The 20,731-nt window shown below is 41.2% G+C and overlaps 1 protein-coding gene across 2 annotated transcripts in view; it reads left to right on the top strand.

Annotated features, from left to right (window-relative positions):
* Positions 1-20,731, top strand: part of SLC26A4 (solute carrier family 26 member 4) — a 61,849-nt gene that overhangs the window by 14,562 nt on the left and 26,556 nt on the right. For both annotated transcript variants that reach the window (XR_003436555.1, XM_027123925.1), the window contains 8 exons: positions 3,721-3,873; positions 3,979-4,061; positions 8,080-8,227; positions 10,274-10,387; positions 14,401-14,478; positions 14,619-14,714; positions 15,849-15,955; positions 18,195-18,264. Coding sequence is in view for 1 of the 2 variants with exons in the window: in XM_027123925.1 (XP_026979726.1) it covers positions 3,721-3,873; positions 3,979-4,061; positions 8,080-8,227; positions 10,274-10,387; positions 14,401-14,478; positions 14,619-14,714; positions 15,849-15,955; positions 18,195-18,264 (849 nt within the window). In the remaining variant the exon portion in view is untranslated. The remainder of the gene's footprint in view (positions 1-3,720; positions 3,874-3,978; positions 4,062-8,079; positions 8,228-10,273; positions 10,388-14,400; positions 14,479-14,618; positions 14,715-15,848; positions 15,956-18,194; positions 18,265-20,731) is intronic.

Here is a 20,731-nt window from a genome sequence, read left to right on the forward strand (position 1 = left end):
CTTCCCAAGGACCCAGCGTATTAGCAGATGTTTTTTCATTCATCATTATTTCTGTCACTGTTGATTTTTTTCCTACTAAGACCTTGGTTTGCTTTGAGACCTTCTGACTACCTTTTTCTGAGAGGCTGTCTCACTTTTGCAGTCCCTACACACCATTTTTTTTTTTGCTTTCCTACTTTCTCTATCAACTGTTCATTCATTTATTCCTTCATTGTCATTCATTCATCTTTTCAATAAGTATTTATTGAAACCTGCCATGTGCCAGGCACTGTTCACTCCCTGTACAAACCCACTTACTCCTGAATCCACCAAGACACTCCGACTGAGTGTGCTCGCCTCCTCGTGTGAACATCGCTAGGCCTGCATCCTCACAGATCACAGGAGGCCTAGGCCGTTGGGTGACCTGGGTCCTTGGCCACTGCTGGACTTCCACACACAGGGGACAGAAATAGTCCTTCTGGTCTCCTAGGACTATGTTTAAGATGAAGCTTGCTACAAATAACCCCACTTTCAACAGAGACCAAAGTAACCAGGAAACACTAGAACAAGGTCAAAAATAGTTTTTAAACTATTATGTGACTTATGTCCTGTTGAACATTATTCTTGAAGCCTCAGGTTAGAATGTGTTACAGAATTCTGCAAGCAATTCCTCCCAGGCCAGCCAAGTTGGATAAAGATACTTCAATCATTCTTGTGTGAGGATGAATATAAGCTTGCTCCTCTGGAAAAAAAAAAAAAAGAATCAGCAGGTCTGGAAATAATTGCATAAGGGTTGAATGAGCCACTCAGTACCTGAACAGAGAATTCTGCTTATGATATTACCAGTTGCGATTATTCGTGAAAGAATCCTTCAACACATGCAGGGCAGCTGTGGATTCCTCCAGGAAAGACTGTAAGATTGTTGTAAGATGCTGTCCCTGGAATGTAGTTAACATCCCTTTTGTTATAAGCTTGTGCTCTGGATCGCCTGCCTGCTCCTTCCTCCAAAAAAAAAAGGAAATAATGAATACAAGTAATGGCAGGAGGAAATATTGGGAAAGAAAGAAAAATAGAAACTTGTTTACAAATGCCAGAGATGCTGGGTACAAGAGACAGAAAGGAAAATTGTCAGAATTCAGAACTAGTAATAGTCAAGCTACCAGGTAACTACTCAATCATGTAAGTAAATCACACAGTCCATTTCCAAGTGGTTATGTCTTCCTACCGTTCACTCTGAATGGTTTGTCTCAATAGACAAGGGAAGCCTTTCTGCTTGCTGACTAAATTGACATTACCTCCCCATTTCTTCCCCTAATGAGGAGGAAAACCACATGGAAAAGTTCTGCCCAGATGGTGGGAGTTTTGAGAGCTACCACTAAGCTCGATCAGATTCATTACTTCGAATCTATTTCAGTATGTAAAAATGAAGCCATTATAAAAGGAAAGTAACATTTTAAGGGTTGATCTTATATATGCAACAGAAGTTCTGGTAGGAGGAGATGCCTGACAGCAAGGGCTGATTATGAGGGATTTGTTATATTCATAGAGATAAGATGAATTAAAATAAATTTGGCACCAAAAGTTAACCAGTGAATTTCCTCATATGTAATATCAGGTATAATTTTTAACTTAAGGCTTCATATACCCAGAAGGAAGAAATTCTGTAAATGAAATGGTTCTAAAATTCTCCAAGCATGGTAGGAAATATAGTAAAATATTACCCATTCTGAAAAGTTTCATTATCTTGATTTGAACTGGTCAGAATACTAGGCTGAAATATGGAATCATAAGTATATCCATATTTTAAACACATTGAGTATTTTAATAGTAAACTAAATTAGAATTACTTTACAGTGCTTTCGTAAAGTCTCATTTCTATATCTTTGAGTACAATCTGACTACTTCAGTTTCTATGGGTGAATTTTATTTCCACATAGATTAAGCTTTCTATTGTAGAACTTTTCATAAGAAATTCCGAATAAAATCAACTATACTCCAGTATAAAATAAAAATTAAAAAAAAGATTCTGAATAACTACTCAGTATAGGTAATTAATATATTCATATGCCTTGTTTGATGCAATTGTGTAATATAAACTGATTTTGGTTTTTGCAACTCATATTACATTTTTAATACACCACAGGTGCTTTTTCTTCGAAGGTCTAAGTGACTCTCATAGATTACATGACAATCCTGTAGTGATCACTTTTGTAAGGTGAAAGTTTTTAGCATCGGGATAGGTATTCTGATTGTTCTTAAGTTTGAATATTTCCGTCTTGTATTGAGAGTAAACCTTTATTGTATAGACAATTAATTGAGGTATTATATCTAGCTCATGAATTAATCAGGGTCATCATCAGAAAATTGATTATGTAAAGGGCCAGACAGCAATAACTTCAAGACTCTGAGTTGTTTGTATAGGGCTCTTTACTGCTATGGTAAATGCCTTAAATTCTTGAGTTGTTGTGTCCGCTTGTGGTAGTAGTTTTTTTTTTTTTTTTTTTTTTTTTCCTTTTTCACCCTGCTATCACTTGCATCATCTTGTTACTATCAATGTATCTGCCTCTAGCAATTTTTACTGACTCTGGAAAGCAGACAAAGTAAATGTGCTAGTATTGTGTTTAACGCAAGGGCAAAAATAGTCAGTGAAAGTCCAAGAGGCTTCCTACAAGTCAGATTCTCGAACTCTTGTTCAAGCACTTGGTGGCATGTATTTTGCTTGCACAGTAGCTTCTCCTCTCATTCCCTTACTCCTGAATGTTTTCCAAAGCGGTGGAGGTTGCTGGCAAGATGACTCGTACATTACTCAGTGAGCACTATACATAACTGTTACCAGATTGTTGTTATAATTATTTTAAGTAATATTTTATCTTCATATAAAAATATATCTATAAAAGGACTCATTCAAAGAAAGGTAACCTTCACTGGGAGATTAGTCGTCTCGAAGAATCGAGGAATACCTTCTAAAGTCATGCCTTCTACAGGACTGAAGTTCCTGTAACAAAGATATTAGTGTTCTCCTCCGGGATTCTTCCTTGCTAATCTCCCTTGATTCCCAGAAACCTCCTATTTACAAAACAAAACAAGTTTTTCTTGAGCTGTCTTGTCTGTCCACTTGGAAAGAGTTAGTTTTATTTAAGTCACCTTAGTTCAAGTTTGAACTAAGTACCAAATTAATTTCCAAAAATTTATACTTGACCTATATATCAATTCAATAGCTTTTCTTTGCCATAAAGAATGGATCAATCTGTATGTATCTACATATGAAGAATTTTAGGGATTTTTATTCTCATCTGTATCATTCAGGTTTAGTGAAGAGCTTTACCTAAAATATTGGTTAACTGGGACTTTTGGTTTATCAGTTTTTAATCTCAATAATACATATGAACATGGTGAAAATTAGGTCACTTAATAGCACCTGTAAAACCACTTAAGGTATAAACTTTTAAAGCTTTTCTGCAAGCAAAAGACAGGATATAATGATATACTCTCTTTTAAAAGATCTCATTCTTATTGTAAAAATACAGATAAGCAAAAATAAGAAAGCAGAAATCACCCATACTTTTACCACTTCAAGTTAACCATCATTAATAACTTGATATATATATTGCAAAGATTGGATGTCAGTGGTCTGTATATTAACCAACACATTTTTATAATTTTACATGAAATTCTTAAGTGCTCTTTGATGATGATATGATTTTTCATATGGGAACTATATAAAAACATTTTTTTTTACAGACTCTAATTGAGATTTTTCAAAATATTGGTAACACTAATCTTGCTGATTTCATTGCTGGATTACTCACCATTATCATCTGTATGGCAGTTAAGGAATTAAATGATCGATTTAAACACAAAATCCCAGTCCCTATTCCTATAGAAGTGATTGTGGTAAGTAGAATGTGTAATTAGAAAATTCAGCATTAATTAGTTTGATAAGAAAGGAATTGTTAAAACAAATGGACTTTTTTTTTAACCTCTTTTGTTTTATTTCAGACAATAATAGCTACTGCCATTTCATATGGAGTTGACCTGGAAAAAAACTATAACGCTGGCATTGTTAAGTCCATCCCAAGTGGGTGAGTATGGAGTTCCTCTTAGGCAATACTAATATATTGTCAGTACTTTCTGTTTAAATGAAACTTAAGCTTCATTTCATTGGTCTTATTTGTGTGTGATCTTAAAGAAATACCCATTTGTGCAAACTATCAGATAAACAGTATGTGTGTAGATAAAGATCAAGCCATTTGTATAAAAGAGACCCGCATATGCTCTCTCTTTTTCTATTTTTTTTTTTCTTTTGCGGTACGCGGGCCTCTCACTGTTGTGGCCTCTCGCGTTGCGGAGCACAGGCTCCGGACGCGCAGGCTCAGCGGCCATGGCTCACGGGCCCAGCCGCTCCGCAGCATGTGGGATCTTCCGGGACCGGGGCACAAACCCGCGTCCCCTGCATCGGCAGGCGGACTCTCAACCACTGCGCCACCAGGGAAGCCCTCTCTTTTTCTTTATGTTCTTAAAATGTGGCAGGACGTGCACTCTTAACGCCAGATTCCTGATTTAAACTCACATATACAATTACAGTATACTATACATACTGTAGAATCATGGTTAGTAACATTTATTGTACTGAGAACAATCTGCTTAAGGAAAAAGGGACATCTGGCCTAAATTCTCCTCCATTTAGTTTAATCCATCTTAGAAAGTAATTATATCATTTGTGCCTATAAATAAAAAGCATTATCTCTAAGGGAGGTTTGATATATTTGATAGTTTGATGAATTAAAAGAGTAAAGAACTAAGGTTCTTTGTCTACTTCTGTCACCATCTAGTCCTGTGGCCCTGACAGTTTCTCCTATGACACAAAAAGAATGACAAACCACCGAAATCTCAACTTGAACTTGCTGTAAAGCACCAATGAGATCGCTCATAAAGTGCAAAGTGGACCAAGGGTCCTACAGTATAATTCGATCATATGACATTGAAAAAGAAACCCAGATGTTTATTACATTTGTAACATAAACTTATAGCATCTATGACTAGACTTGCTGTTAGATAACTAGTAAGTACTGGTTTCCCCTCCCTTAATAATAGCTGAGGGACCAGTAACAGTCTGTTTCTGATGCTCTTAATAGAAACTCCTCAGGCCAGCTCAGTCCTGGGGCTTATTCCACAGGGAACTGCTGCCTTGCCATTGGGTTAATCTTATGATTTCTTCTAATCTGTTCAAAAAACAAAAGAAAAAGAAAAATTACAGCTGGCTACACGGGGCTTAACTTACATATCATTCTTTCTGGTGTTTCTCAAACTCACTTTTTTTTAAGAATCACATGAGGCCCTTGTTAACACAGATTCCTAGTTCCAACCCCGAACCTATGGAATCAGGCTTTCCAGAGGAGGGGCCTGGGAATTAATATTTTTCAAACGGGCTTCAAGTGATTCTAATGCTCAGGTAAGTTTGGGAAACTTTACATTAGAGGATCAACATTTTGATAGTGAATCCTAATGCTGGTATAAATTTAGTGATAAAAAGATGCAGTGTTGGCTATTTGAGTTATGGCGTTTTCACCCTAACAGATTATTTGAGTAGTTATAAACAGCTACATAAAAAATATATTTCATAGATCCCTGTTGTCAGGCTTCCTAGGGTGTAACTCTTAGAGAAGGTCCATAGCAAATGCCCAGTCCCATAAGTCCATGTTCCATTAATAGATTTAGGGAACTCATTTTTGCTGCCCTAAGTCAGCAGTCCCCAGCCTTTTTGGCACCAGGGACCGGTGTCATGAAAGGCAAGTTTTGCACGGAGTGGGGTGGGGGTCAGGTGGGGCGGAGGATGGTTCAGGCGGTAAAACAAGCGACGAAGAGCAGCGGATGAAGCTTTGATGAAGCTTCGCTCGCTCGTCCGCCGCTCATCTCCGTGCACAGGTACTGGTCCGTGGCCCGGGGGTTGAGGACGCCCGCCCTCAGTGATCCTTTCTGACCCTATCCAGAGCTTTCCTGGCTGCTCTCCTGCTGAGAATGGATCTCTAGCCTCTTGCTCTTGGGTTAGTCAAGTTGCATCCTCTGACAGACCGCCTGGTGTGATTGGTCAGCTGACCTAACCTGCCTGGCCCCCAGGACTCAAAGCTCCTCCCCAAGGGCAGTGATCCCATTTGTCTTGTGCAACTTTTTGGTAGCACTGAAACAAGTCTAATAACGTTAACAAACCTGAAAAAGAAAGGGTGCTGTGGAGAGATTGGAAAAGGGCAAGGAAAGGAGAGAAAGGTGAGTAGGACGAAAGGAAGAGGAACAAAGAGAAACGCTGTGCTACCCACCTCTTCATCCCCTCCCCACATCAAGCCCCCAATAAGGGAGTAAAAGCACAGCCGCCGCCAGCAGCTTCCTTTTGTCCCACTGAGGGCCAATGCCATATGTCAGTATCGCTCAGGGCCCAATGACACTGTCCCCAAAACTGTGACCACTTGCCTTACTTCCCTACTCCCCTGCTTGGCCAAGTATACAATTTCTGCAAGTCTGGTCAGCTTCTGAGTGTCCCACTAGGATTCACCTAAACGAGGAGCCCTCATTCTCTCACTGACCTTTTTCTTTTTTGTTGTTGTCTTTTGTTTTTTAATTTTTACTTTTTGTCCGCACCGCACGGTATGTGGATCTTAGTTCCCAGACCAGGAATCGAACCCGTGCCCCCTGCATGGGAAGCCCGGAGTCCTAACAACTGGACTGCCAGGGAAGTCCCATCGCTAACCTTTTTCTTAACCAGCAGGCTCTAAAAGGGTCAGTCAGATCTTGTGACCCAGGAAATCATCTAATATCTAACATTCATACCTGGACATAATAAATGACCTTGAGCAGATCATTTCACTTTTCTGGGCCTCAGTTCTGGTATCAACAAAAAGAGAGGTAGATTCAACAATTTCTAGGATATTAGATTAGGATATTAATTTGGATAATATTAGGATATTAGCTGGCTCTAGATTTCTATTGTTTTCTATAAGAATCATTTCTACTTTACTACTTCCCTCTAATTATAGGCGGAAAAAAAATAGTTTCCTATTAAAGGAACTTCAGGTGTGAGGTAGGTCAGGGAGATTGCCTTTTGCTTTTGTTTTTTGGCCAGGGACTTCTGGAATTACACCCTATGGATAGTAATCAAGATATAGGTACAAGTGGGCTTCCCTGATGGCGCAGTGGTTGAGAGTCCGCCTGCCGATGCAGGGGACACGAGTTCGTGCCCCGGTCCAGGAAGATCCCACATGCCGCGAAGCGGCTGGGCCCGTGAGCCATGGCTGCTGAGCCTGCGCGGCCGGAGCCTGTGCTCCGCGATGGGAGAGGCCACAACAGTGAGAGGCCCACACACCGAAAAAAAAAAAAAAAAAGATATAGGTACAAGAAAGGCATCCACCGCCCCCCCCCGATTTTCATATTTGGGGACAATTGCAGGCTTATAAACTTGTAGATTTATTTCTTTATACAGTTGGTAGAGTAGCTCTGGTTTTGTCAAACAGCAACTGTTTGATCCCGCAGTTTTTGGGATGTCTTAATCGTTGTGACTATGGAGCATTACGATAATGACACACATTTAATCTTTTTCAGACTCAAGAAGATTTTAAATATCATGGCTCTTAGAATGGATTTTCCACTTAGCTCTTTTAGCATCTTACATTCTTTGTCTCTTTAACAGACCTGACCTCACCTTGTACAGGGTAAATCTCATTTTATGGCTAGGATATCTTTTAAATTCAAAGACCTTTAAGATGAAATTGTGTAAGGAGAAACACTAATGTGTGAAATGGCACAGCATGGGATTGTATGGTATTAAGAAATCAGTAATGACAGGCTTATTCTTGTCAGAGCGTAGATAAGGCAGCATCTGTAGGCCTCTCAAATAGGGGACAAAGGAATCAGCCAGTGAGATAGCACCAACTTCTGATTGAAACCTGTAAAAACAGATGCTACCACTTATGCATCTCACGTACCTCTTGCCCTCTTGGATCAAGTCCTTTCATTTCTGACTTGTGGCTGGGTTGATAGAGCATTTGGTGAGGTGGGGGAAGAGCATTATGGTCAAATTTTCACAGCATTTTTCATGTAAAAACTCACTAGGTTTTTGCCTCCGGCGATTCCATCTGTGAGTTTGTTTTCTGAGATGCTGACTGCATCATTTTCCATCGCTGTGGTCGCTTATGCCATTGCAGTGTCTGTAGGAAAAGTATACGCCATCAAGTATGATTACACCATCGATGGGAACCAGGTATGGTCACTCTTGCTGAACTGGTTTTGTAGGGCTGAAAATAAGAAGAAAACATAAATGGGAAAGATTTTTGTTGTCTGCTAAAGAAGGAATTGGTTTCTTCCACCCATCTTTATTGAGTTGGTTTCTCTCCTGTGTGTGCTAATTTGAAATTAATTTGAAATACACATGTTGTATCACTTAATTTTTTAAATATATTTTACTGTTTCTTTATCCATATTTTATTATATGTCTCTGAAAGATAAGCATGTAAAAAGCAATCGTGATACATCATCATATCTAAAAAACTAGCTGTAATTCCCTAATACCATCTAATAACCAGTCAGTTTTCAGGTATAACCACAAGATCATTATCACAACTAAAAAAATTCACAATAATTCCTTGATAATATCAACTATCTTGTCAGTTTTCAGATTATCTTAAAAAGTTTTTTTAAAGAGTTGATTTGTCTGGTTAAGTATCCAAACAAGCTCCATGTGTAGTATTAGCTTGATACATCTCTATTTTGCTTTACATTTTTTAACAAATTATTTTTTTAATTGGGGTATAGTTGATGTACTATATTATATAAGTTTCAGGTGTACAACATAGCGATTCACAAGCGTTAGAGGTTATACTCCATTTATAGTTCTTAGAAAATATTGGCTATATTCCTTGCACTGTATGCATCACTGTACTTTTTTTTAAATTAATTTTTATTGTAGTATAATTGCTTTACAATGTTGTGTTAGTTTCTACTGTACAGCAAAGTGAGTCAGCTATACGAATACATATATCCCCTCTTTTTTGGATTTCCTTCCCATTTAGGTCACCACAGAGCATTAAGTAGAGTTCCCTGTGCTCTACTGTATGTTCTCGTTAGTTGTCTATTTTACACATAGTATTAATAGTGTATCTGCGTCACTTTACTTTTTAAGAAATAAGTTGAAGTAATCCTAATTTTTAAGAAGTTAATTCAGTTAGGTCATAAATAACATTTAAGCTTAACAGATTGGAATAAGAATTCTTCATGTAATCTAGTATCGCCTGGTAATTGTTTTTTTAATGACAGCTATAATACGGCAAAACAGAGCAACAAACACCAATGATAATAGTTGTGACCACTTTAAATTGAGGTGGTTTATTGTGCAATTACAGGTTTCCCCTGCTACCCTAACGTAGAGCGTTCCTATGAAAACTTTCTTAAGCAGAAATGGCAGTAAAGTGAAGAAGCAGTTACCTTAGGACACATCTTGCAAACAGATGCACAAAATCCATTTAGATGAAGCACAGGTGCTCACCAACACAGTTCAAAGCGATGGCGGCTCGATGCTGAGCTGCTGAGTGCAGTTTCCGGGGGAGGAGCTTGGTGGTGCCACTCTCCCTACTTGGGGGGCATGCTGCCTCTGTAAGGGCTAGCTACAAAACAGATGCTTTTCACCCTTTTTTGTAAAAGCAAAAAGCCCCTTGGGATTTCTTTCAGTTAGCAAAAACAGGTACTAACATAGGTCTTTCGTAAAAGCCAAGTGGCGTAAAGTGAGCTTTTGAAAAGCAGGGGATACCTGTAATAGATACAGGACATTTTTGGTAGCACCTGATACATTTACCAGGTGAGCTGATTTTCCACTGCTTGCAAATCTGCAAGTATGGTTGGTTTCTGAAAACATAGCATAGCAATTACAGCAGTTAAATGATTAGTACTCAATAAGAATAATAGCCCTCCTAATCATAATACACTTCATAGCAAATATCCAACCACAGAGAAAATATTTCATGTGAGAGTTACAGATATGCCACTCACCAGGAAGTGAAATAAGCATTTGAGCAAAAGATCAGTCAATCTTAAAAACAACTGAAAGCAGTGAAGCCTCTCTCAGGCTCTACGGAGCCAGAAGTCCCCATGTCTTCCAAGGGTCCCAAGCACCTTTAATGGTAAGAATTAAACTGGGACTCCCAGGCAGGGTGGGCTTGAGAGTTTGCTTTCTTAATGCTCTTCCTTAAACACTTGGCGAGGGTCTTGCAAAGATTTGATATGTAGCAACACTGCCATCCAGTCTCTCTCTTAGGAATTCATTGCCTTTGGGATCAGCAACATCTTCTCTGGATTCTTCTCCTGTTTTGTGGCCACCACTGCCCTGTCCCGCACCGCCGTCCAGGAGAGCACTGGGGGAAAGACACAGGTATGTAACAGCGGTGTCGTAATATCCATCTAGAATGATGGAAAGAATGAGTCAGGGGAATGGTGGCTCAGAAAGGCTTGCACAAGAACTCAGCAGGACGATTAGCCTTTGAGAAAAGAGAAACTTGTACTTCCTGGTCTGATTGCACCCGGGGTCTCTCCATCTCCTTGACGGTGATCCATCCCCTCCCCTAAAAACTCTTCCACAGCAACATTTATGGTTTTCTGATGCAGCAAGTCTCAAACCATTTTGTGTGAGTGCTCAGCTGGTAGATAGCTCCACTGACTTCTTTTCCAGGGACGATAACAGTTGACAAGGAATCAGTCATGAAGAATGCTGATTTTTACCAATTTGTTATCTGGGGATAGAGAAGGCCTAGTAAGAGCACTTTGTGGCTTAGTGAGTTATTCTATTTTCAGGAAAATGAAAAGCTGTCTATTTACATTTCCTTTACAAGGATCAGGAGCTTCGTCCAGAGGCGTTGGGTCCCACAGAACAAGTTTGCTAGCCGAGGATATTTTTGTTGTAACATTTTGGCATCTCTTCCTGAGCAAGACTTTTGTTCCTAAAGTTCTGAATGTGGGTTTCATCTTGCCTTTTTTTTTTTTTTTTTTGCGGTACGTGGGCCATTCACTGCCGCGGCCTCTCCCGTTGCGGAGCACAGGCTCTGGACGCGCAGGCTCAGCGGCCATGGCTCATGGGCCTAACCACTCTGCGGCATGTGGGATCTTCCTGGACCGGGGCACAAACCCGTGTCCCCTGCCTCGGCAGGCGGACTCTCAACCACTGTGCCACCAGGGAAGCCCTCATCTTGCCTTTTAAATGTGGTTTTTAAGTTGTTGCCAAACCAGCATCCAAGTTAATCTCTGGAAAACTCCTCCTTCAATGGGCTAGAAAGCTCAGGAGCTGTTCTCAGACCATTCTTTCCAGCAGGACATGAGTCAGCTAAGCCAAACCAAGTAGATGGGGGTGAGGGGCAGCTCAGGAATTGTGTTTCTGTTATGCCTGAAGAGTTTTCTCATTCCAGTACAGAAAGAACTATTATTTAAGAGTAAAAAGTACATTGAGACTATAAAGGAGAACAACAAATCCAAAGTGAATAGGGTAACACACACACACACACACACACACACACACATACATACACACACACACACAGAGTCTTCAAATAGGGTTTTTTAAGGTAGAGACACTTACAAATAAGTACAAAAGAGAGAAACTGAGAAAATGAATGACTCCAACAAGGAAGTTGCCCAGGGGGAGCCTGAACTGTCCCCAAGGTGCCCATGATGCTCCTTTACCATTTATAAAGGATCTTGGTGACAGGGTCAGAAGAACTGGCCTCTTCCAATTTCTTGACTCCCGTTCAACAAAAATTTAGTCTAAATTTTCAGAATTTTTCTGTTTAAAATTGAGTTTTCTTTGCTTTTTTCTGCAAACATTTCCAGCTTTGTGAGAGCAAATAAAACAATACAGCCTCAAACAGGAAGCATAACCAGAGATCTGTGGTCAAGGGGAAGAGGTTGGAGGTGATTGCCAGAGCTGTACCTGCGGTTCAGGGGGTAGCTGTCAGCAGTGAAATTTTCTGCTGCTTCCACTGGAGATGGGGCCCTGACAAGCTCTCCAGGGCACATGGCTGTAAGTGGGTGCAGGCATATCCCCAAGTGCTGATGTCCATTCTCTGCTGTTACTTCCAGACTGAAATGGGCACAGTCCCGTCCATCCTCCCCTCCCCTCCTAAGAATGCCCATGTAAAGTGATTCCTTGGCAGAGGCTTTGGGGATAATGGTGTTCTGGTAAGCTAATACCCCCTGCCACACACTGGCGTGTATTATATTTAGGAATGAAGGATGCCAGGATTTCAGTACTGAAGAATGAAGCAAGCAGAGAAATAGCTTGATATTTAATTACTGAAATGTACACTAAGTTCTGGGATTAAAAGTCTAAGTGTCTGGACTGAAATCCAGGGACTTGTGACCAACTAAACTGGCAAGTCTTCTCCTGTTGTGTGGCTTCTCATGTTTTTTTTCATGTTGGAGCCTCAGTTTCCACATCTATGCAATGGGGATAATAATTGTATCCGCCTCATAGGGATGTTGTGAGGATTAAATAAGAAAATGTTTATAAAATCCTGGCACTCACTTGTAAATGTTGATGGTTCCGGTCATTAACTTCTCAAGGTAAGAATAGTGCCTTAGTACCTATGATACATATGTTGTACCTGACACATAAGAAGCACCCGGCATGTATTTGCTGAATGAATGAACAGAATCAAAAGTATTAGTGGACCTCAACTGTTTGCAACACATCTACAGATTGTAGAAGAGCTCAACATTGCAACCTGTTCTTTCCCTTACCCCCATCTGACTCCTACTGATTCATGAAAAAGTAATTCTGATGACAAACTATTCCCTAGCTCTGGTTACCCTCTCACTTAAGAGAAGAATTAATTCTCTAGTAACTGAATCTGCTCATAGATATGAAATCTACAGCATTTCCTGCAAACTAAGTAATTTTCCTTTATAAATTAAGTACAAGCAATGGGTTCCCTCACAGATTTTAAAATAGTAACCAAAATTAGTCTTGGTCTCCATAATTGGAGGCTAATTATTTCCTATCCTCAGTGAGTAGGTGGCCACCCTCCTGGCATGAGTTGGGCAGCTGGCTGTGGTCCCTGTCCCCAAATCTCCATCCCTCTCACCAATTCACAGAGCCCTACATCCACAGTGAGATGCATGTGGCTCATGATAGACAATGAATGTTGGTTAAGTAATTGCGTAGAAGAAAGGAAGGAAGGAAAGGAGGGAAGGAGGGAGGAAGGATACCAGCTTCTCTGCTTAGATAGGAGAGGGGAAAGCTCACCAAGGTACTGGGAACCCGGAGGTGTGGTGCTGGGAGATAACAAATTGCCTAGAAAAGGGGATCTGGCTGGAGAGAGCAGACTTTTCTGTACGTCATATACGTAATATCGCCTCAGTCTGGCCTAAGTATCCTCTGAACATGACTGAACAATTTGCCAGCTGGAGTGAGTGAGCGTGGATATGGAATTCCCTTAAGTTTTCGGACTTTTAATTTCTATTGGCTTTATGTGTCTCCTTGAAGGCAAACATCTTGCACTAGGCAGTACTTGGGCCCAGGGCAACCTTCTCTGCTGCCTCCTCTCTGGTCGCTTTGCTTCTGGCTCCCTGTCTCCTTCTCTCCTTTGTTTCAGAGCTACTAGGCTTCACCTCGGCCAGGCTCCAGCTGTCTCAGCAGAGAACCCATTGGTCATCTAATCACAAGAGAGAGTAGTCCCCACCCCCTCAGCCTCTCTCCTAACTAGTTACGGATCTTAGGAGAGCTTTTTTGCCAGCGAAGGTAAAGTTTCTGAAGCTTCCTTGACTTCTGCTACTGCCCACCCTCACTCGGGCTGCTTGTGGGGCAAAGCTCTGAGCCTGAATCCGTGCAGCTGTGGGAGGATGCGGGAGACATGGTCCCACCACTCAGCAGGCTCGTGTGGCATTCTGAATCTGCAGAAAGACTGGTAAATTTATTTTCTCTGAGATTATCATGGCAACCATGTATACAAAGTGTTATCTGAATCGTTATCAGGTTGCTGACTCAATAATGCAGCAGAATCAGTTATGTGCTATGAGAATTTATTTCCCAAGAACATTACAAGGATCTGTTGTCCGGGAAGGGGGATGGGCCCTGTTTCCTCGAATGGCAAACGACTAGAAGTTTGGCCTCTTGAATTGACACCAAAAGTGTATGTCTGCAGTGTATCCAAGTGCAATCCAGGCTTTACTCTACCAGACTCAGGGTCCACATTTTCTTTAATTTCTCTGCCATAGCTACTAAATGTATGGTTTTCGCAAATAATTCTCACTTGTCTCAACAGTATTGAGCAGAAGGGGGGAAGTTGGGAAGTGTCACGTGTGCCCATGAACAGGCTCTTGCACGCATGTGTCCAGCAAGCACACGTCCAGAGGGGGCAGGACGGACCCTGGTTATGGGACACGTATGTCTTTCAGGTTGCCGGCATGATCTCGGCTGGGATTGTGATGATTGCCATCGTTGCCCTGGGGAAGTTGTTGGAACCCTTGCAAAAGGTATAACACTGCTTCTCGCCACACCGATTCCATACTTCCCCTTCACTGCTCTGCCACCTGAGAAGTAACGGGGGATTTAGAAGTCATCACATGGAAAACCATTCCCTTGAATAACTCAGCTTCCCTGTGTCTCTTGGCAGTCGGTTTTGGCAGCTGTTGTAATTGCCAACCTGAAGGGGATGTTTATGCAGGTGTGTGACATTCCTCGTCTGTGGAGGCAGAATAAGACTGATGCTGTAAGTCACTTACCATCCATTTTTCTCTGAAATAAGAATTGTTTCTTATATGCTTCTTGCCATATGATTACATCCCCTTATCTCCTAAGTCTTACTTGCATTTTGGGAACCAGAGCAGAAATTAGAATTTTGTGGATATGCCAAAGCTGGGAAGTCTTCCACATGAGCTGTGATCTGTGAAGGTCCTGTATCTCTGGGAAGATTCATTTCCGGCAAGAATCCCATATGAGCTCCTTCGTATACCCTTGGCCTTCTAAAGCCAAAAAACAAACAAATTTTTTAAAAACCCTCTGATTTAGAAAGACAAACAAAACAAAAACAAAGCAAAAACAAAATACGAAACCCCACATTGATTATAATATTGATTAAAGTAACCTTTACAAGTCTTCTGAGGGATTGTTAGAAAAAAAAAAAAAAGAAGCTAAACCCTTCAGAGTTCTGCCCTAATTTAAACCAGAACAGATAAAAAGAATGGGAAAACTCCCTATATATCTATATGGAAAGATCTCCAAGACAAATTGTGAAGTAAAAAAGAGACCAGTGCACAATGGAAGAGTGTGTATAACACACCAAAAGAAGGGAAAATAATATATGCTTTGTAGTCATATTTGCTTGTATTTGCCAAAAGAAATGCTGGAGAAAAGTGTGCACATGTGTGTACACACACAGACATAAACGAGGACACAAGAAAGGAGCGTCGTTGGGAATGGATGGAGAAAGGAGAGAGTTACAACCAAGATTTTTCACGGCACACTTTTCTTTTTTTGGCCGTGCCACGCAGCATGCCAGATCTTGGTTCCCCTACCAGTGATCAAACCCGTGGCCCCTACAGTGGAAGCGCAGAGTCTTAACCACTGGACTGCCAGAGAAGTCCCACTGCACACCTTTTTAATACTAATTTTATTTTGAACCATGTCAATATGCAAAAATTAAATTTAAGAATATTTAAATGGAACAGCTGGCCTTTACTGGAAAGGGCAATTTCCACTTCCACTTAAAGTATGCAATGAAGTCAGAATAGTTTACAACGCTGTAATTTGTTTGTGGACAATTGATCTTATTTTTACAGGTAATTGCTCACCTGATGGTACCTGATGAATTAACATAATTCCTTTCATTTCCATGTTTTCCTAGGTTATCTGGGTGTTTACGTGCGTAGCATCCATCATTCTGGGGCTGGACCTTGGTTTACTGGCTGGCCTTATATTTGGATTTCTGACTGTAGTCTTGAGAGTTCAATTGTGAGTAATATAAGATCCAGGTTATCGATAAACAGGACAACACACCCTGAGATTTATTATATTTCTTTATTGTGATAAATACAATAAAAGCACTCCCTTTCATAATAGTTACTATAAATTGAGTGCTTCTACAAATTAAGCGTATGGTGCTTTACACACATTATCATATTTAGTCTTCAAAAAAACCCTGTGAGTAGGTTTTACTCTCCTCATTCTAGTAAGATAACTGAAGCTCAGAAAGGTTAAGAACCTTCCCCAAGATCAGCTAGTCAGTGGCAGAGACAGGATTTGAACCCAGATCTCACCCCAAAATCTATGCACTTATTCACATGGTCTACTGCTATGCTCTCCTCCAAGTCATGGTAAGACTAAAAGATACGTGATTCAGCAAAAGACTGAAGTTGCTGTGTAGTTTCTTTTTAAAATGAGATGATGTCTGAGAGGCACTGGGCCCAAGCCTTGGGCCCAGACAGCTGCTAAATATATTGTAGCTCATTTTCTTTTGAAGCTAGTAACCCAGAAATTATGTAACAACCCAGAACAGGAGACTTTAAAACAGTTGACTGTAGCCAAAATTCATTCAAATCTGCCAAATAAGGTATGTACCCAATAAGCCACACCAATTATGCGAAGTAGACATGATTAGGTCCTCTGCAGAGTGAAAGCAACACAGACACAGTTCAAAGTAATGGAAAACAATCTGTGAGGCAGCCGAAAGGTGTATGTTTTTTCATTTGTTTTGTTTTGACTTTTAAAAAATTTTTTTATTAAAAAAAATCTTTTTTCTGGCCGCGAGGTTGGCGGGATCTTAGTTCCCCAACCGGGGGTACACAGGCCCTCAGCAGTGAGAGTGCGGAGTCCTAACCACTGGACCGCCAGGGAATTCCCTTGTTTTGACCCTTGAGAGGTCTTTGGTAGATGCCCTTCTGGGTCTATGGAATTGTCTGAACAGAGAGCAGAAGCGTGCTTCTCTCCTTCCTCAAAACTTCTGTTATCTTCCCAGTCGGCTGGTCCCTTCTTTGCCTGCACTTGGGCCATGAAGGAGTACAAAACCTGGGGAAACCTCAACACGGATGTCTTCAGCTTAGCATAAGTCCACCTTTCCCGTTCCACCAACCAATTCTCCTTCCCTCCCTCCGTCCCTCCCCTGGCATGTTAGAGCCTGCCCAAAGTCTTGTGTTTACTGCCTCAGCACCCTTAAATGGTTGCCCAAGGGCCCGAAAGAGTTCACAAGCGTCCAAAGTACCCAGTGTGCTACTGGGAAACACCTCAGAAACTCTCCTTGGAAGAGAGTTTTGTGCCCTGGATGCCTCCGTGTTTACTTTTACTTGTGTGAGTGTGATTGGGGGAGAAGGGTTTTGTAGAGAAAGACTATACAGTTTCTAAGGTTTAAGTTAAAAATCAGCACTGCACAGCAAGCTGAGGAAAATCGGTGGCACCGTTCAGCTGCAGATTTGGTAACGAGGCTTTGAGCCAACAAAAAGCAGTATCCTCCACAGTATTTAATTTCCAGTAATTATAAGGCTGATCCAGAGAGCACATTGCTGAGAGGACCCTAAACAGACACTCTTTCTTCAGGAATTGTGTTTAGCATATGTCCCTAGTCACACTTGAAGAATCATGGAATTTATGGGATTGCATCAGAAACAGGAAATCAACAGTCTGGTGGATGGGAAGGACTCATGTCTAGTCCTCCCAGGCTCCTATTTCTATGAAGTGATACTAATTTGATCAGTGCAGACTCTCCATACTTCATCAGAAAGTTGCTATAACTCACAAGTAAGTTCTAGGCACCACGCCAGGCAACAAAGTCCCATGGGTTAAAGATAGAGGCTGTGCTCCTCTTCCCTCCAGGGCCTTTTTGAACTTCTCTAAACAGTTTACTCACCAGTAAAATTGAGGATAATACTGCTGATCTTTCAGGGTTATGGTAGGGCTCAAATAAGATTTAACATGTGTGAAAGCTCTTTGCTTATCCTATAAAGTTGTACACATATGAAAGTATGATGCTCATTACTTCTTGCAGGCATCAGAAATGAGGCACACTTCCTTCTTCTCCCCGAATCCTATACAAACACCGGCTGTTCACTTTTAGCTACCGGAAAATGTCATCTGCGATAAAGACAGAGTCCAAAAACACCCAAATTATGGGCTCTTTAGTATCTGTAATTTCTTCTAACTTTTTATTCCAAAATATGCCTGTTCCAAAAACTCCTGACCTTAATTTTCCTTCTTTCAGTCCCTCATGGAACAGCCTTGGAAGTATCCCTAGCACAGACATCTACAAAAGCACCAAGAATTACAAAAACGTAAGTGCCTTTCTGAGGCATTGGCTGGACTTGGGTTTGCTAAGCTGGATTTTCAGGGGTTGCATATTTCTCTTTCAGTACGTTAGGGATAAGGTAGCGAAAAAGGGAGGCTACTTCTGTTGGGAAAGTCCAGAAGTCCACTGGGGGGGTGTCGGGAAAACTTTCAATCCAATGTGCCCTCTGATATCCTAGGCTTATGTGAATTTTGTCCATGCTAGTTAAAATGTCATTTTAATGTCAAACCATTGTACAGGGAATTTTTTAAAAAATAGGCAATTCAATTATTTCCAGAAGTTGAACCAAAATTCTATTCCTCTGAGTGAAGGGTGTCAAAAGACACAAACTTCCAGTTATAAATAAATAAATCGTGGGAATGTAATGTACATGTGAAGACCATAGTTAATAATACTGTATTGCATATTTGAAAGTTCCTAAGAGAGTAGATCTTAAAAGTTCTCATCACACAAAAAATTCTGTAACTATGTATGGTGACAGACATTAACTAGACTTATTGTAGTGATCATTTTGCCATGTATACAAATATCAGGTTGTACACCTGAAACTAATATGTCAATTATAACTAAAAAAGAAAAAAAAAGACAGCGCCTCAGAGACCTCTAGGACAAAATGAAACATACATTGTAACAACATTCCCAAAAGAGAAGAAGAGGAAAAAAAAAAAAAACCAGACAAAATATTGAATAAGTATCAAAACTTTCCCAAATTTGAGGAACACCACAATGTACTAATCCAAAATGCCCACTGAACTCAATTAATGTACACACAAAAATCCACACCTAGAAACACTACAGTAACACTGCTGAAAGCCAAGATGTTAACAGCAATTTTTCAAGCAGCAAGAGGAGAAAAATTTCTCTTTCTCTGCTATGTTATCCTTATCCTCTATGACACTGTCTGAAATCCCTGTAAGATTTTCTTCATTCAATTCTAAGAAGAGACGTTCATGTTCTCTGTCACAAAGAACCTTATTTGACGTTTTTCTCTATCCTTGGAATTGGAAGAAATAATATATAATACAGAAAATAAAAAATGAAGAAAATAAACATTCCACTGATGGGCTTATGTTCCCTGCAAATAAGAGTGCTTAGTGACCACCAGAAGGAACAAACATGAAAAAGTAGAGAAAGAAAGAAAATTCAAGGGGGCAGTCCAAGATGGATTCTGGAACAGGAAGATTCTGAACTCACCTCCTCCTATGGACACACCAAATCTACAGCTACATATGGAATAATTCTCTCTGGAAAAGAACTGATAACTAGCTGAACAGCTCCTCCACAACAAGGGATAAAAGGGTCACATCGAAACAAGTAGGAGAGGCAGGGATGCAGTCTCGCCAAAACTCACCCCTGACTCCGCGTCCCACAAGGGGGAGGAATGTCCTAAGTTTGGAGCTACTCCCTGAGGAGCAAGGGGTTTGTACTCCACATCCCTTGGGACCTGCACCAAACGTCGAGGCCCCCAAACTGTCTGGTTTTATAAACCAATAGGGCTTACATTCACGGGCCCCGAGGGGACTGTGGGAATGTGAGATACTCCTTTGGAGGGGCTCACATGTGGGCTCACTCATCCTGGGACCCAGCACGAAGGCAGCAGTTTGAAAGTCCCTGGACTATATATGAAGGAGATTCATTTGCTAATCTTAAAGCATCCGCCAGAGGGGCAAGGACCACTTGGGACTTGCTTCAGGGGTGGAGGCACTGGCAAGTGTCATTTTTGCGCTCTCCCCGTACCTTGCTAGTGTAGGCGGGTGCACCCAGGCACAACCTCAATAAAGCCACAGGTCTGCTCCGCTCCCAGCACTCTTCTCTTGCGTCGCTAAAGCTGCAGCATGCCCTACCCTCAGCACTCTCCTGCAGCCATGCTAAAGCTGGTAGGTGAGCACAGTCCGTACAAGGAACACCCCTTGGTTGCCTGGCCCTGGCGCCCCGAGGGCCTTGCATGCCTGGGCCCCACAGGACTGTAACAGTTGGAAAGATAGTTCTGGGCAGGCTACCACACCCAGGGTACTACAGAGATAGCAGACAAAACATACCCCAGTCCACCTGTGAAAAAGGCCCATTATTTACCCTAGAGCTTTAACCTAGTGACAGGCTTCAGGTTTGCCACACGTATAGAGGCTACAGAAATGCTCTCAGGCAGTGTAGGCAGGGAGACATCATTCTCATACCCTCCCTTGGCCTCGCCACAGCTTGTGGTACCTCCCAGAAAGGAGTTCATCTGAAGCTCCAATTTTTGCACCCATCACCCAGGAGACACCTCCAAGTCTCCTGAGGTCAGTAATTGTGGTTCCACAAGACTGTATATATTTGCATACTTTAAAAGCTGCTGCCTGAGGATCTGGCTTCCAATCAGCCTGAAACTAGATGCTGAATGAGATCCCTCCCCTTGGAACACTGACAGGTCTTGGCACACCCTCAACAACGGGGGCCTATCAAAACTAAACCAG

Source organism: Aethalodelphis obliquidens, unplaced genomic scaffold (genome assembly GCF_003676395.1).
Source record: "Aethalodelphis obliquidens isolate GAN/ISIS:26980383/991018 unplaced genomic scaffold, ASM367639v1 scaffold27, whole genome shotgun sequence".
In the NCBI taxonomy this organism is placed as follows: domain Eukaryota; kingdom Metazoa; phylum Chordata; class Mammalia; order Artiodactyla; family Delphinidae; genus Aethalodelphis; species Aethalodelphis obliquidens.